The sequence below is a fragment of the Manacus candei genome, unplaced genomic scaffold, assembly GCF_025592945.1.
Source record: "Manacus candei isolate 608988 ecotype Guabito, Panama unplaced genomic scaffold, ASM2559294v1 h1tg000003l, whole genome shotgun sequence".
Taxonomy (NCBI): Eukaryota; Metazoa; Chordata; class Aves; order Passeriformes; family Pipridae; genus Manacus; species Manacus candei.
The window spans coordinates 6553430-6568719 of NW_026138051.1; the positions used below are offsets into that span (position 1 = coordinate 6553430).

General features: G+C 39.7%; 1 protein-coding gene across 4 annotated transcripts in view; it reads right to left on the minus strand.

Annotated features, from left to right (window-relative positions):
* COL4A5 (collagen type IV alpha 5 chain) overlaps nt 1-15290 on the minus strand; it is an 80799-nt gene that overhangs the window by 12305 nt on the left and 53204 nt on the right. For 3 of the 4 annotated variants that reach the window (XR_007904450.1, XM_051786974.1, XM_051786985.1), the window contains 11 exons: nt 14417-14584; nt 13453-13542; nt 12518-12667; nt 11150-11248; nt 10054-10143; nt 9592-9731; nt 8533-8659; nt 7237-7317; nt 6565-6663; nt 5958-6008; nt 4996-5181 (listed from right to left, as the gene is read on the minus strand). Coding sequence is in view for 3 of the 4 variants with exons in the window: in XM_051786974.1 (XP_051642934.1) it covers nt 4996-5181; nt 5958-6008; nt 6565-6663; nt 7237-7317; nt 8533-8659; nt 9592-9731; nt 10054-10143; nt 11150-11248; nt 12518-12667; nt 13453-13542; nt 14417-14584 (1281 nt within the window). In the remaining variant the exon portion in view is untranslated. Of the gene's footprint in view, nt 1-871; nt 4682-4995; nt 5182-5957; nt 6009-6564; nt 6664-7236; nt 7318-8532; nt 8660-9591; nt 9732-10053; nt 10144-11149; nt 11249-12517; nt 12668-13452; nt 13543-14416; nt 14585-15290 lie in introns of those variants that run through there. The other variant, XM_051786992.1, reaches the window with a different exon arrangement.

The following is a 15290-nucleotide window of genomic DNA, read 5'->3' on the forward strand; positions in this document are numbered from 1 at the left end:
ACAGGAAAACATCTGTTTCTCTTACATCAAGTGCAAGGCAGTAAAACAAATTGACCGAGTTAAGAGTCTAACCTGGAGGACCTGGAAGGATCAGAGTTCACCAAAGCCCAATGATCGATGTTAGAAGGGTCAGACATCACACAGTACAAAACAAGATTACTAGTTAGAAATAGTACAGATGACAGCATATACACTACACAACAACCCATTTCACCAGCATATTTTGCATTTACAATATAATCCACAGGCATGCATAAAACCACACATGAATACGACAGGAATTTTCAGATACAAGTTATTCTGGTGACTAGGCTCTACTAACTTGACACTTCATTTAACAGCAAACTCAGAGCTTTACTAACAAATGTGTTATTGCTCTAACATTACAGCTAAGGCCTATGGCTGGTTAGTCCTGGCTCACAAGAGGTTTGGACTATGTAACCATTTCACTGACAATATTTAGCCTCTCAGGGCCTGGAACTTGGCAAACAGGCAGGTGAACTGTGAATGACAACTTAGTCTTGAGCAAAATTCTGCTTTGGGTAAGGGGGAAGTCTGACTTAACAGAAGGACTTATCACCACAAATCAGGTGTGAACCTCATCTATCTGTGAATACAGTTCTAGGACTGAAAAGTAGGCTTACACCCACTTGGAAATGGAAGGCAGGATTGACATGGATCAAGAGGGCTGCAAATGCTATAGGCAAAAATAAAGCAGAACTTGCAAATTTAGAATTTGCTGTCTTTACTGTTGGCATTAGTCTTTCCTGATAAAATTATTCCATGATGCTAATTTACCTGTTTAAGGATATTATGGAGAATGGCATGTGATAACATCCTTGGAAAAATGATTTAAATGTCCTCTTTCAAAAGGTAAGCTGGTTGTCCCTACTATGCTCCTAAGTTAATACATATTTTAGCTCCTGTGCCACTTGCATCTTTCATGTCAGTGAAATGATTTAAATATATCAACATACCACCATGCAATTTGCAGCTAAAAACTACAATAAATGCACAACAAGTTTACCTCACAGCACTACTTCTTACATATTTGATAAATTATTTTAAATACTAACTGTAAACAGTTGTTAAAAATAATGACATGGACATTTCATTGTTACTGTTAAGTACTTATAAACTATATTTCACTGATAGGTAAGTTTTGCTATGATTTATAAATCTATTCATCACTGAATTCTGGCTGAGCACAAACACAGGGTGGAACAAAATGTGAGGCAATTGCTGAGCTCCTCCCAGCACCCCCATGATGGCAGCACTCCTTTAAAGTGTGGTTACTGCTTGGGTGACCACAGTTAAATTAAAAGGTAAAGCCACATTCATTTTTTTATATGACTGCATAAAGCTGGGATTCAAACTTTAGGGGCTGCCACATTTGCTACCTCACAGTGCTTAGGACAGCAGGCTAAAAACTGAAATGTATTCCTCTATGGAATTTTCCTGACGTTTCTTTGCTTCCTGAAAGTCATCATAGCAAAACCTAAAGATATCATTATTATTATTAAGTAGATATACCAAGTCATTTTCAATCCAGACACAGACGTTAAAAATCCTCCCAAGTGCCAGTTTGTGTTCCATGTTGATACTCTAAAGTTAAAATAAACTTCTGAAAACAACCATGTTCTCACCAATCCTGTCCCCCTGCCCTAGTGCCAGGGAGGGGAGGCCTGTGAGCTTTATTTTAATTAAATACTTGTAAAAGGAAGAACTTTCCTCGTTTCCTCTAAATGTTCTGATGAAGCAAAGCAATGGAACTAGGGATTTCTCTTCACTGAAAAGTTACAGTGCTCTAAGTTGGGAATGTAAAGCATCACTCTTAGTCTGTATAAGTTTTCTACAGACACTGTTGGTATAAAACAAATATCTAATTTATTTAAGCCACTTGAGAGTGTCCAAAATCAAGAGTGGCAGGTGTTACAAAAATGAATGGTGCCACTTGCCCAAGCTGCAATACACAATCATACAGCAAAGGCACAGGAGGACAGTGCAATGTGCTTTCTAAAAAAAGATGAAAACCACTATATATTATTTTCAACTGCACTGAGAATAAATTTGCTAAAACAAGTTTCGCAGCTGGGGACTTTATAAAAGCCTTGCAAATCTGGACCCACGTGGTTTTCCACCACGGGCAGAGCAATTCTATGTCCTTCCAGTGTTGGTCCCACAACAACATGGAGGAGGTGGCTGAAAGCAAACTCTGAGGGTTTTTTTTCCACCACAAATTAAAAGGTACGTCTGAAAAATGACTCCGCATATCTACTTTTAGACAATACAAAAGTATATAAGTTCATTTTCATGCAAAGTTATTATTTTGGAGTTACAGGGCTAACCTGAGGGACCTGGGAGTAGGGGGTCAGAATTCACCAAGGTCATCATTAGAACAAGGGGAAAAACATCAAAATTGTTAGAAATATCAACAAACTAACATATTCAACTAAACCTTTCTTTTTAGATTTAGCTCAATATTCCTTTACATACAGTGTGCAAAACACCAAACTATTATTATTCAGAGCAATGAAAACAGACATGTGGAGTAACAGCAATATTCTGTTGCCCTGGAAATTGGCTTAATTTTATAATCAATTAATAAATCTGTCCCCAAACCATCTATCAATGTTTATTTTAGGGACAACTCAACTGAAGTCAGAGAGCTACATCATGTTTGACTTCATCACTGTTACTAATCTTAGAATATACACAGAAGTCAACAACAAACAGTGTACGCAAACAGCTTCTGGTTTTATTTCTGTCCCTGGAAGGGGTAATTTGACAGCCACACAGCTGCTTTTATGACTAACTGCCTTATGTTGAAATGTTACAAAATCAGCCTTCCAACAATAGACTGTGTTATCATCAGAAACAAAAGGCTGGAGTGCTGATTGTACCAGAACTGCAATAATAGTTTGGTTTATCCACATTAGTTCACACATAACTGAGCAAAACAAATGCTTCACTTTATACATTGCATGCAACAAAAATGGAAATAAGAGAAAGAGAGAGAGAACATGGCTGAGCAGAACCTCACTGATTGTTCCCCCCCGTGCCAGTGCTCATAAATCTGCACAAAACGAGCCCCATCATTTCTCCACCTCCCCAACTGATTGGAATCAGTAAGAACCTGATTTCTACAGGGAAGTGTGAACAGGATGAGAAGCTCCATAAAACCCCAGTGCTGCAGCAGAACAGAGAGTCTTAGTTGGCACTTTTATTATACATCAGATACTGCTTAGCTGATTTACTTTAAATTTTTTTTTAGAGTTTGGAGATATCCTCTACAAAGAATCTTTTAAAAAGGAAAGCCCATACTGTTACAGACTAGTCAGGTTCCTGGGCCAGAATTTTAATTGCTGCACCACTCTACATACAGAAAAATTACAGAAAGTCAAAAGCAAACTTGGAGGACCAATTTGCTGCAGGGATGCTCCACTGCCTGGTCAGAGCCCCTGGGGTACAGCAGGGAGTAGGTTCCTCCAGCAGAAAGGGGGAGGGCATGCACGCCTCATTCCACTGACCAACCAGGAAAACAGGAAGACATTGTAACTGGCTGTGCATTATTAACCCATGGGGCTGTTTCACACCAGTCACACCCAAAGCATGTTTAGGATACCACACAATTCAAGTATTTTTACTAGGACTAAAAGAAAACCTCATTATACTGGCAAACAGCAACCCAGTTTTTAAGGTGTTATAAATTAAAAACAAATGTTGTTTACAATGACTCATTTTTTGAATGCACAGTTAGGGTAGATGAAGATGAGTTCATAGCCCACTCTGCACAAGAAAAAGCTCATACTGCCATTGAGAATAATAACATATGACAATTCCAGCTCTGGGGAAAATATTTTGATATAATTCCATTCTAAAAAACATTTTTCAGTGGGACAGCCTCCTCTTGTATCAGAAGCAAGCATGAGGAAAAAGCAATTCTTAAAATCTTTCCAAATGTGTACTGCAAAACTAAACTCTCCCTTGATACCCAAAGATGAACAATATATGTGTGTAGCAGCTATTTTACCAATATACTAACTCAAAACTAACTCTCCTCAGAAAAGTCTTTAAATAAAAGAATAGTATGAGGGCAGTAAAGGGCAATAAATAAAAATATTACTTCACCATTAATATGCAAAGAAAAAAAATCTGTCATCAACCAATGGCTTGGTTTGAAAGCAGTCTCCTTTAGGGAGAATATCAAGCCTGTTAAGTGAGATGAGTCTCATTGGTAGCAAAGTACTTCTGGATTCAAGATACAGCAATAAGCTTGAGCCAGAGCTGTGACAGGTTCATTAAAGTTCAATATTTTCAAGAGCAGTATCTAAATTCAAATGAACATTCTGTAACACACACACACAAAAAAATCAAACTCTAATACAGGCAAGGTAGTTGCTCAGCCATGTTAACTCAGTATAGAGTTTTCTCATTCCCAGAATTAGTTGGTGCAGGAACAAAATGCAAACATGGAATGGGAAGATGAACACGGAGTCCACAGGAGCCACGGGACACAATGGAGCAATGACTTGTGTTACATGAGACGGAGATGAGCAGCCATCCGACCGGACCATGCTGTGGTGCTAGTGGGAATTTGATTGCCATGACTCTTACAGTGATGGGGTTTGTTACTTTTGGGTTTTGTGCACGATGACATTTGCTGATCATGTGACAAGTACTGCAAAGGTGTCAGACGTTCAGAGGTCGGTGCCGTGCTTGCGAGGTGATTACTGGGACAGCATGCGGAGAACCGCCCGCTCAGCAACGCCTTCGATTTTTGCTGCCAGGTATCAGAAACTCAGAGAAACTGGGGCTGTTTCATTTTTTAGACACTGTTACTTTTGGCAACAAAATGCTCTGGTTGCCCACAGACCTATGCCATGAGGCTTGAACTTATCCATCCAAATAAACTGAGAGAGTTTGAAGGCTGATGACCTACCAGCAAAATATCAAAGTGTCAAAGATGTTTGCAGGTATGGATCATGCTCTTACCTGGCCTTCCTGGAACACCTGGTGGGCCAGGGCTACCTTTAGGACCTTCCAGAGGTGGCCCTGGTAATCCTGGTGGACCTGGTGGACCCTGTAGACCAGGGAATCCCTGGAAACCTGGTTCTCCCTTCAGACCCGGAAGTCCAGGGGGCCCTGGTGGGCCAGGTAACCCCAGTTCTCCTTTTTGCCCTGTGAAACCAGACAGCCACGTTACACTGTTACATTCTGTTACAAAAGGCCAAAAGTCAATTTGCAGAGCCATTTCTCTCTCCTGCAGAAGGTCCAAGTCTGGCCACAGCTCCCCTGTCAGTCAGACAGGGTAAAACTGTCTAACATTCAGGAAAGAGTTAAGGCTAATAATTCTTGCAGGAGAAAGCAGTGTACCTTCTGACATGTTAAAAAGTCTTACTAAGTGTCAATTCACTACTCGGTGATGCTGTAAGTCAGAAACATCCTCTGAGATTGTAAGTCTATAAGCAAAACTCTCTGCGAAGAAATCTGTCTATATTAAGACTTCATAATTTTTTTTAGATATTGCTGAAAGTTAAGACATACTTGCAAAACTTTAAAATAAGCTGGAGGAATTTAGGAACTTTAATGCTACTGGAAAGGAAGCAATATAGCAAGTAGCTATACTTTTAAAGCAACTTCATTTCTCATCTGTTGTATGAATGCTTTATTTACTGAGACAAATCAGCAAAGTTCCACACAATGCACTAGGCTGTAGTCCTGTGTGCATTTATTCTGGCTGCATAATTGCTAGTTTACAAAATTCAGTGGTCAGTAATAAACGTCTTTATTACTGTGGTTAATTTAAGACAGTCTGCTGAGAAAAAAAATTGTTATTTTAGTTGTTGCCATGACATTCATTTGTTGCAGAGCATACAACACACCCTTCTTTTTTTTTGGTGTATAAATGTATTTTACATTCAACCTTTTAACAAGGAGCAACAGGGAAACTTTACCTGACAATCCTGGGAGTCCTGGAGGTCCTGGGCGCCCAAAACCTGGTAAACCTGAAAAGAAACACATTCGGTTAATAATGAACATCTAGCTTTCAGGTCTCCAGGAATGGGAATGTGAGGCTTAGAACCATGAAAATGCAGTTCATCTAAATCTGCGATTCCTTGAGATTCCTGGGATTCTCATGCACTCACCAGTCTTCACTAAAGGCAGAGGTTTTGCTGTTGAATGCATCTGTAACTTTCACAAGCATTTCCATCCATTCCCAATCCATGCTCTTTCAGATTTCGGGAGATGCTATGTTTGCATTTTTTGTTTGGGGTTCTATTTTTAGGGCAGACATTACACTGTTTATGCACCCTGTATCTGAGCTGAAACAATACAGCCAACATGGAATACAGGAACGGGGGCTGGTGTTGAAGTCAGGTAATAAAATCTAAGAGCTGATTGAATTCTTGTCCTGTGGCACCTCTGTGAGCCACCCAGCAGCTGGGAACCACAGGAGCAGCTCTGGAGGTGTAAGGGCCGTTACAGGGAAGAAAGGACAGAGTAAGCAGAACATCCCAAAGCAGAGTCAAGAGGAGAAAACAAACAGGAAGGACACCTAACCTGGTTCACCCTTCTGACCCGCTGGTCCCGGGATCCCGTCTCGGCCGGGCTGTCCCTTCTCCCCTGAGGGACCGGGAGGGCCAGGACGACCAGTATCACCTAAGGGGGGAACAGAACACATTAGCACAGCCATGCCTAACCTACAGCAAAAAAAAGCAGCATCCCCCCTCCCCACCATCTGAATCTGAAGGTGTGGCAGTGCAATACAAGATTCACAGGAGTGTAATCTTAAAATTAAGACCTTTCTCTCTCTCTTCTGGCAGTTTAGAAGAGGCTTTTAGGCATGTGACCTTTCAAGCAGTCACTGTTTGCTAAAAATAATATAATGCTTCCCTTTAGAATAAATTAAGTCTTTGCTCCTATATAAACAGGTTAGACCACTTGAGTACTTAACATAAATAAAGCTGGTAAATACTGAAACAATTAACTTGTTGTTTCAATAGTCAATAATGAATTGACTATGACAGTAGACACAAGTCCTCAAAAGAAAGTTAAAACTTCTTTCTTTTCTGTTTAATTTCAGTGAATTATGTGTCTGCAATGACAGCACCCATGTACATATAGATGCATTTTCAAGATGTTAAAAAGAAGATGTTAAGAAGAAAGGAAGTGGCTTCATGTGTTATGTTTTTCACAGAAGCTGCTGATCTCTGCTGCTCTGTTCATGCTCACCTACTGGCCCAGGTGGTCCAGGCAGGCCAGGATTACCTGGAGGCCCCTCAATACCTTTTGGTCCTGGAATTCCTGGTGTTCCTGTGAAGCAAAGGCATTTCAATAAAATTAAGCACAAAACTGGTTTTTCAGCAGATCTTGAAATGCCACAATCTGAGATGCCCGGAGTAACAAATGAGCTAATTTTACCAAGAGATTGTAACTGTGCTCATTTTGCAGATTTACAGCTGACCAAGGATGTGAATTGTAAAGCAAAGAGTGTACAGAAACAAAACACACTAGCACAGCTGTCCTTACTGGAACTCTCAAAACTGTCTTCCTAATTGCTGAGTGCCCATGGCCAAGGACACAGCAAGTCCAGCAGTCTGCTAGAAAATTACTATTTTAGAGACAGGTGTTTCTGCTTGACAACAAATTGGAAGCATTATGAACTGTGATTGGATAGTTCTTCCCCAAACCTCTTTTCCTTTTCCTGAAAAAGGATCTTAATAAAAACAGTCTCAAGAGTTTAGACTGCATTCTCACCCCTACAGCATGAGCTGAGTGGGAGGTAGGAAAACCAACGATCTGTTCAGTGTCTGCTCTGAACAGCACCTGAGCCTGACCAAGGCAGTGTCTCATACACTGTTCTGGCTGTTCAGACTCTTAGGCACAACATGAAGCAGAGGGTAAAACCTGTCAGGTTCATGGTCATAGTTTTGTTCTCTTCTGAGCTTCCTGCTGCCATGACCAAAGTTATAAATTCCCTAATTTCCTACATCAAAGCAGCTCAAGCATAATTGTAGAACAGGTAAAAACTTTGTTTCTTTAAATTGTGAATGAATAACTGAGATATACCTGTGAACAATCTCTACTAATATTTTTTAGAGAAGATCACAAAACCTAACAATTATGTTTCAGAGATTTCTCTTTACAAAATACTTTTAGATAGTAAATGGTATGAAAAACAAGCTCTGTTTTCCTGATAGCACTTCTCTATTGATTCATGAAGGAAAAATATGGACACGAGTATTTGTGGGTCAGAGGATGTGAGAGTCTGATTGCTGTGGAGAGTGAGGAGCATTAGCTAACACAACTGCTACATCCCCTCAGAGCAGATGAATAATTTCAGAAGGCACTCTTAAGAGATGCATTCCCACACTTACTGTTGCCAATTCCAACAGCACAAAGCTTAGAAGCAGCAGACTGCCAGAAACTCTGAAAGAAGCTGGAGCCCTCCCCCAGTTACCCACTGTGTTTAGCTGAGTGTACCAATATAAGCAGGAGGGAAAATGAAAAAAATCTGTTGAGAATTACCTGGGAATCCAGGAAGGCCTGGTTCTCCTTTTGCACCTGGACTGCCTGGAAATCCAGGCAAACCAGGATTTCCAGCTATACCTTTACTGCCTGGACTACCTGGGTATCCAGGCAAACCAAGGTCACCCTAGAAAACACAAAGCATAAAGTCTTTATAAGATGGGTAAGCCTTTCTTGTATGTTCCCTGTCTTACCATCACATAAAGGTCATCATTACATTGAGTAATTGAGTACACCTCTCCTTATATCCAGGTAATGTCAAATATCTTAACAGAAAATTCATTGGAAGTAGCAAGAGTAAAGACTTCAACAGTTTTCCCCTATAATTTTGTACAGAGTATCACAGTTTTTCCTCAGAACTGGCCTACACTGAGAAAAAAGTGTCTTCCTTTTTTTCAAGAAGAAACAGAGATTTTTACCCCATGATAATGCAGAATAAAAAAAAAAAGAAGTCTGTGGAGCTTTAATCATGCAATGTTTTTGCTAAATTAATTGTGCTCAACATCAGGTGTAAGGCATCACTGAAGACTGCAAGATATTCTGAAGATCTTTTTATCCCTTTTTTGTGGCTGGCAGAAAGGATGACATACATAAATGTTAATGCAAATATTTTATATAGACTTAAAAATTTTAAGCAGTAGCAATCAGGCTATATTATTAGTAATCTATTCTTAAATGCAAGTTGTCTTAATTTTTTAATAATTAACTACATAATTAGACACAGGAACAATGTGATACTAATTGTATAAATCCCTAACAACTATGAAAGTGTCACAGGGAAGACTAGGCCACTAACTGAACCCAGTTTGAAAAGTCTGATAAACTATCTTCTCCTTTAACATGATTAAATTATATATAAATATTTTCACCTTTAAAATTAGAAATTTTTGCTCCCACCTGAAAAGAACAAACCACAGTCAACCCTGCTTGTTATTAATATACTTATATACATATTTACAGTTATACATAATAGATATTAAGCAATAGTTGAAAAAAAATAATCAACAGAGGGTCTAATTTCCTCATGGACTTTTCAATCGAAAAATTTTGTAAAGGTACCTTTGGTCCAGGGGGACCAGGAATACCAATGGTTGAAAGCCCAGGGTCACCTTTCTCCCCTTTCAATCCAGGAAATCCCGCAGGCCCAGGCTGCCCTGGACGTCCTGCTATTCCTTGGCTGCCTTTAATCCCTGGGGGGCCTGTCCAAGAGAAAAAGTACAAGTTTTATAAATATAAATAAAACTTCTGCAGTAATTTACAGAAATCACTCAAAGTACAGTAACTGAACTAGAAATGACTAACAATTTCACTGGCTGGCTTTGAATACCTAATGTGGTTTTATTTTTAAAAACAAACTAAACTAATTATCTAAAAATCTCAATTATGTATTTAGGGCTTTATGTATTCCTCAACTTTATTGGTCTTTATTATTACATAGTACATACAAGCAGATCCATCTTTGTACTATATAAAAGGAAAACACTGTCCCAAATTAAGTAAAATACAAGCACAGAAACTAACCTGGAAGGCCCATCTCTCCCATAGCACCTTTTAATCCTGGAGGTCCTGTTGGTCCTGGCTGCCCAGGAAGCCCCATGTCTCCCTTGATGCCTAGGAGAGGTGTGATTTAGTTAATTAATGGCAATAATTAAAAGTTTCAGATATTCATGCATTCTCATATGAATCTGCTTGTCATCTAATTACTAAGGCAGTGGATTTGAAGTTGCTTTAGGCCTCATACTGCTCCTACATGCTTTTTCACACTCATTTGTAGTAAAATATTAAAGACCTTCAGTTTGTTCCAAGCAAAAATTCAATCAGGGCAACTGCTAATTTGTTTTGAAGATTAGTCTAATGAAATGGGTCAAATTTCAGTCCATGATTTAGCCACCATCTGAAAATATTTCGTACTGGTGTGACTTGGTCTCTCCTGAGTTCTGAGTTCTGCAGAATGAACACATTATCTCTTTCTTACCTGCAACAGGTATTGAGCAGCTTCTATTACAGAATTAAATGCAACCTACAATGCCCAAACTAGTTTGAGTCCTGGATGGTTAAAAATATTCCCCAAGCCCAACAAGATATTTAGAGCAAGGCCTACATTAGACACAGCAAGCAAGGACTCAAGATCTTGGAGAAATCGTTACAGCTGTGGGGAGAAACAGTGCAAAATAGAATTTGTTTTCCTGATCCTTGCAATTCTTTAAAGCAAAGATGTGACACCCAGAAACACCTTCTGCAATACATTCATTTGGCCATTTGCAAAGTATAATCGTTAACAATATAAGAAATAAACATTTGAAACAACAGGTCCTGTTGGCAGATCCTGCAGTTGTGTTGCTTGCTGAACCAGCAAAGCACTTTTCCAGTCATCCTAAAAGCTACCCTAATCTTCAGTGGGATCAGCTTAAAGCAGCTTTTGGGTCTGTTTGAAGGAAAGAGCTCCAAGCATGCTGTTTGGATAATGACTTTGAATGTCCCAAAACTGTGCTGCAGTTTTAAGTGTAAATTTCTAAGCTTTGCTTAGATATACCTGGATTAACATCCCAATTCCGTGTTATGAAAGCTCATGCAAATTCTTACTCAAAGCTGTCCCTCTGAGGCCTTGTGTACTGACCTGGCAATCCTGGCACACCTGGTGGGCCACTAAGTCCTGGTGGGCCTGGGTCACCTGGGAGTCCTTGATAACCTTTCTGTCCTGATAAACCAGGAATACCTCAAAGGAAAAAGATACAGTTTATTGTTATTACTATTACTACTACTGTATGTTTTCTTTCACCTTAAAAGATCAGATGTAGCTAGAGGTGAACAAAAATCCAAATAGGGATTTTTCTTCAATAAATATAATTCCTCCTACTTTAGCAAAGAGAAGTATCACAGAACACAAAATATTGGTTCTGGAAAGATTAAAATTACTACAGAACAGGAACAATATAAGAAAGGAGAGGAAAAGGTAACTTTCTGACTACTGCAAATACACTTCATTCAGAAGGACTGTCTTTCAGATGAGCAGATTCCATGCTAACCTTTCTGTATTCACCCTGATTATTTATATACAAGTTTAATTACATTGCTACACCAGAATCACTTTGGGACTAATACATTATAAAAAGCAAAGCATGTGTTTTAGCAGATTTTTCCAAATTCCATGTGGTAGTTATCCCATACAATGACTTTGTGTTGCCCTGCCTTAAACCTGCTTCTACAGCTCTTACTTAACAGAGGGGAAAGAAAGAAAAAAGAAAGTAGTGTCTTAGGATCCTACCTAGGCTTCACAGAAATTAATACAATAGATAAATTAGCACAATAATGGCTGGGACAACATTAGGGAAAGGCATTCTGGTTCTCTGCAGGGTAGAATATTTGTACTCTTCTCAAGACTCAATTAGAGTTCAAAGGAGGTATCAGAACCCCAAGTGGGGGAGGAGTGGAAAGCCACCAAAAGTGAGAGAGAAAACAGACTTGAGTGGACTGGGAAAAACTTTCAGGCTGCCAACTTCCCAAGTAGAAACACACACACAGATGACATATAGCTCAGAGGTGGGTAAACTTAGAGACACCCAAAGGGAGAATCTGGAGGTGGTGCATGAGCAGATGACCTGTGTAACTTCATCCTAGAAGGGAAAGGCCCAAAGGCCTTTGAGGCAGCAGGAATGCAGCCAGTGCAGCAGCCATGACAACTATCTCTCATCATGCTTAGGAATAACACCTAGAAGACTGAACTGTAATCCTGCTGAAAGCACCTCAGTGCTATTACAATATTGCCATGTGCCAAATAATAGTACCATTGCAAACTAACCATACAGAGGAACTTGGCCATATAACCCCTTTAAAAAGGCCTAAAATATAAGACCCGTAAGCCACAATCATATTCTCAGTTTATTTCTTTCTGTAAGAAAGAATGAACTGTAATGGATTCAGTCACAGCTCACTTTTATCTGTAGAGGACAAACCACCTCCCCAGACCACACGCAAAGTTCTTTACCTGGAACACCTGGCTCTCCTTTTTCTCCTTTTGCTCCCAGCTGTTTTGGATCAACTTTTCCGGGTGGACCTGGCAGACCTGCTTCACCTTTGATGCCTTTCTGTCCTACCGGCCCGGGAGGCCCCGGAGGACCAGGCAACCCACTGTTACCTACAGCAGGAACAGATAACAAAAGGGAAAAGAATATAATCCTTAAGGTAGGCTAATACATTTGTAATGCTTTTTCTTACCCAGGGAGTCCATGATTTAGTCATGAAGTTGGAATTCACTAAATGATCAGTCAGTTTATGCAAGGCTGCTCACAAGCACCTTGAGCCCTGGAACAAAGCTGAGGGATGGAGTGCACGGGGGTGTCTGTGAGCTCTGGGCAGCCCAGCACAGAGGAACCAGCTGTGTCTGTATGAGCCACGTTTAGAGCTCCCAGAGCCCCACCACAATGGGCCACCAGCAACAGCTACAGCAGCTTTGGATTCACAGCCTCCCTGTTCCAGGGAGATAATTGGGGTTTTCTTCTATCAAACTCTTCTTCTCCTACGAGGGGGTTAGGAAAATGCAGATAGAAGAGTTTCTCTGTGATACCTACAGAGCTGATTTTGGATAACCCCACAACCCAAAACTACTGATTTTCTTCTTTCTGTTCCTTTAAGCAGACTTCACAACACACTTCAGAAATATTGCTTTACTTCAATGCCATCCATCCGAAGGAAAAGTTTTTAAAATAGCTAACAATTCATGACATCAATTAAACAGTGCAATTGAATGCTATGGCTCAGAACTCCAAAGCAATTCTGAACATCAGCACTGTCAAAAGAAGATAACTTAAGCAGGTCCCAATAATGAAGACCTAGATGTTAGTATTACTAATCCTCCTTCCACACAGGACATGGAAAACAGCATTCTGCATTCTCTTCTGGGGTGTATAAAACAAACATTACCTTTCAAGCCAGGCAGGCCATTTCTTCCAGGAGTTCCTGGAGGCCCTGGAGGACCAGGAGCTCCCATGACGCCCATCTCACCCTTGGCACCTAAAGGCATTGAATCACCATTGTCATTCTGAACAAAACCTCCAGACCTACCAGTACCTTAATTTTACTTTCCCTGCCCCTCTATGGTATTTATGAACCAGCACATACATATAAAGCCTGTGTTAAGGCAATTACAAGCACTCAGTTCTTGTATAGATCTAAATCAGATACAATGACACTTGAAAATTGTGGCAAATTTTCCACAGTTAAGTCCTGGGAAGAAAATTTGCAGTGCTCTGTTATGGCAGAAAGCATATTTGTACCTTCAAGAAGTTTAGTTCCCTGGTTTGAAACACAAATACTTGTTTGAAGCAAACTTGAATTTAGTGAAAGCCAAGAAGACAATTAAGCACACACTACTTTTAGAATGTTTTGTATTGTCCCCTCTATCAAAAGGAGGGACTCTCACTTTTGAGATTTCTGTTTCAAAGGACAAAACAGACTAGCTTAACTGAGTAGTCTAACATGTAGAATAAGGAAAGTAACATTTAAGACTATGTAGCATTCTTAATTATTTTCTTTAAAAAATTTTATTTCTAAATTGTAGCAGTGACTAGAAAAAAAATCACAAAATAAATTAGAAAAGTTTCATAACAAAGATGATCAAAGTCACATTTGAAAGTTATGAAACAGAATAATGTGTACAATATTTGAATCAAGTTACATGGAAAAGTGGAAAGGTAACAAGGATTTTAATGCAACAAATTTTGTTACAATTTTTTTTAAAAGTATGAGATGTAACAGTTACATGTATCCAACTTTAAATAGGTAGGATAAACATCAAAGTTCAATAAGCTGTCATGGCCAAGCATAAAGAGCATCCATCTGTAACTACAGCTTGGTCTTTGTCCACAAGTAAAATATATGAACTTACCTGGAAATCCAGGTATTCCATCCCTGCCAGGTGGCCCAGGTGAACCCTGAGGCCCTGGTAGACCAGGGGGTCCTGGATATCCGGGGGCTCCTCGGTCACCTGGAGGACCAGGAACGTCGAAGCCTGGAGGACCTGGATCCCCTTTCTCCCCTGGGATGCCTTGCAACCCTAGAGAATGTTGTTAAGACACAATCTTTTAGAAAAGTCAGGCAAGGCTGAGATCTGTGTGTCTCTGGGTGCACTGCTGTAGGAATAGCTGTTTTATTTGCAGTCCATTCCTAGCAGTGATGAAAACCCTGCAATTCTTCTAAAGCAATTTATTTTTAATGGCTTCCAAGTGTTAAAAGGCCATATTCTCCTGAAGATAGGCATTACTAAAATTTTACCAAGGTGTAGCAAATGCAATTAAAAAAAATAGTCTCTAAAGAAAAACAATTGTCTTCAACAACCCTTTAAGCCTGACTTATAAAGCAAAAAGCTAAAATTGATTAGACTGGTTTGTGTTTTATAACTAAATACTGAAATTCTTATATTTCCATTAATGACTCTGTTTTACTACATCCTAAGATAACATTGGCTGAATATTTTTGAAGGCTAGCAAAATTTTGCAAGGCCTTACATTTCCCTGAATGAAAAATATGAATTGTCAAAATATGCTGAAGATTGTTTAATGCTAATGACACTGAGCTTGAGGCACTGCTGGGGTTTCCCTCCAGTGCACAGTAGCAGTGAAGATGCTCACTCTGGAAATGTAGCTGACAAAAAAGGATTATTCATAAATCTGAAGTTAAGAAAAGGCTTTGGTAAAGAAACCACAGTACCTGGGGGACCTGAGGTTCAAAAGCCAACGAGTTAGAGCTCATCAGGAAGTTGA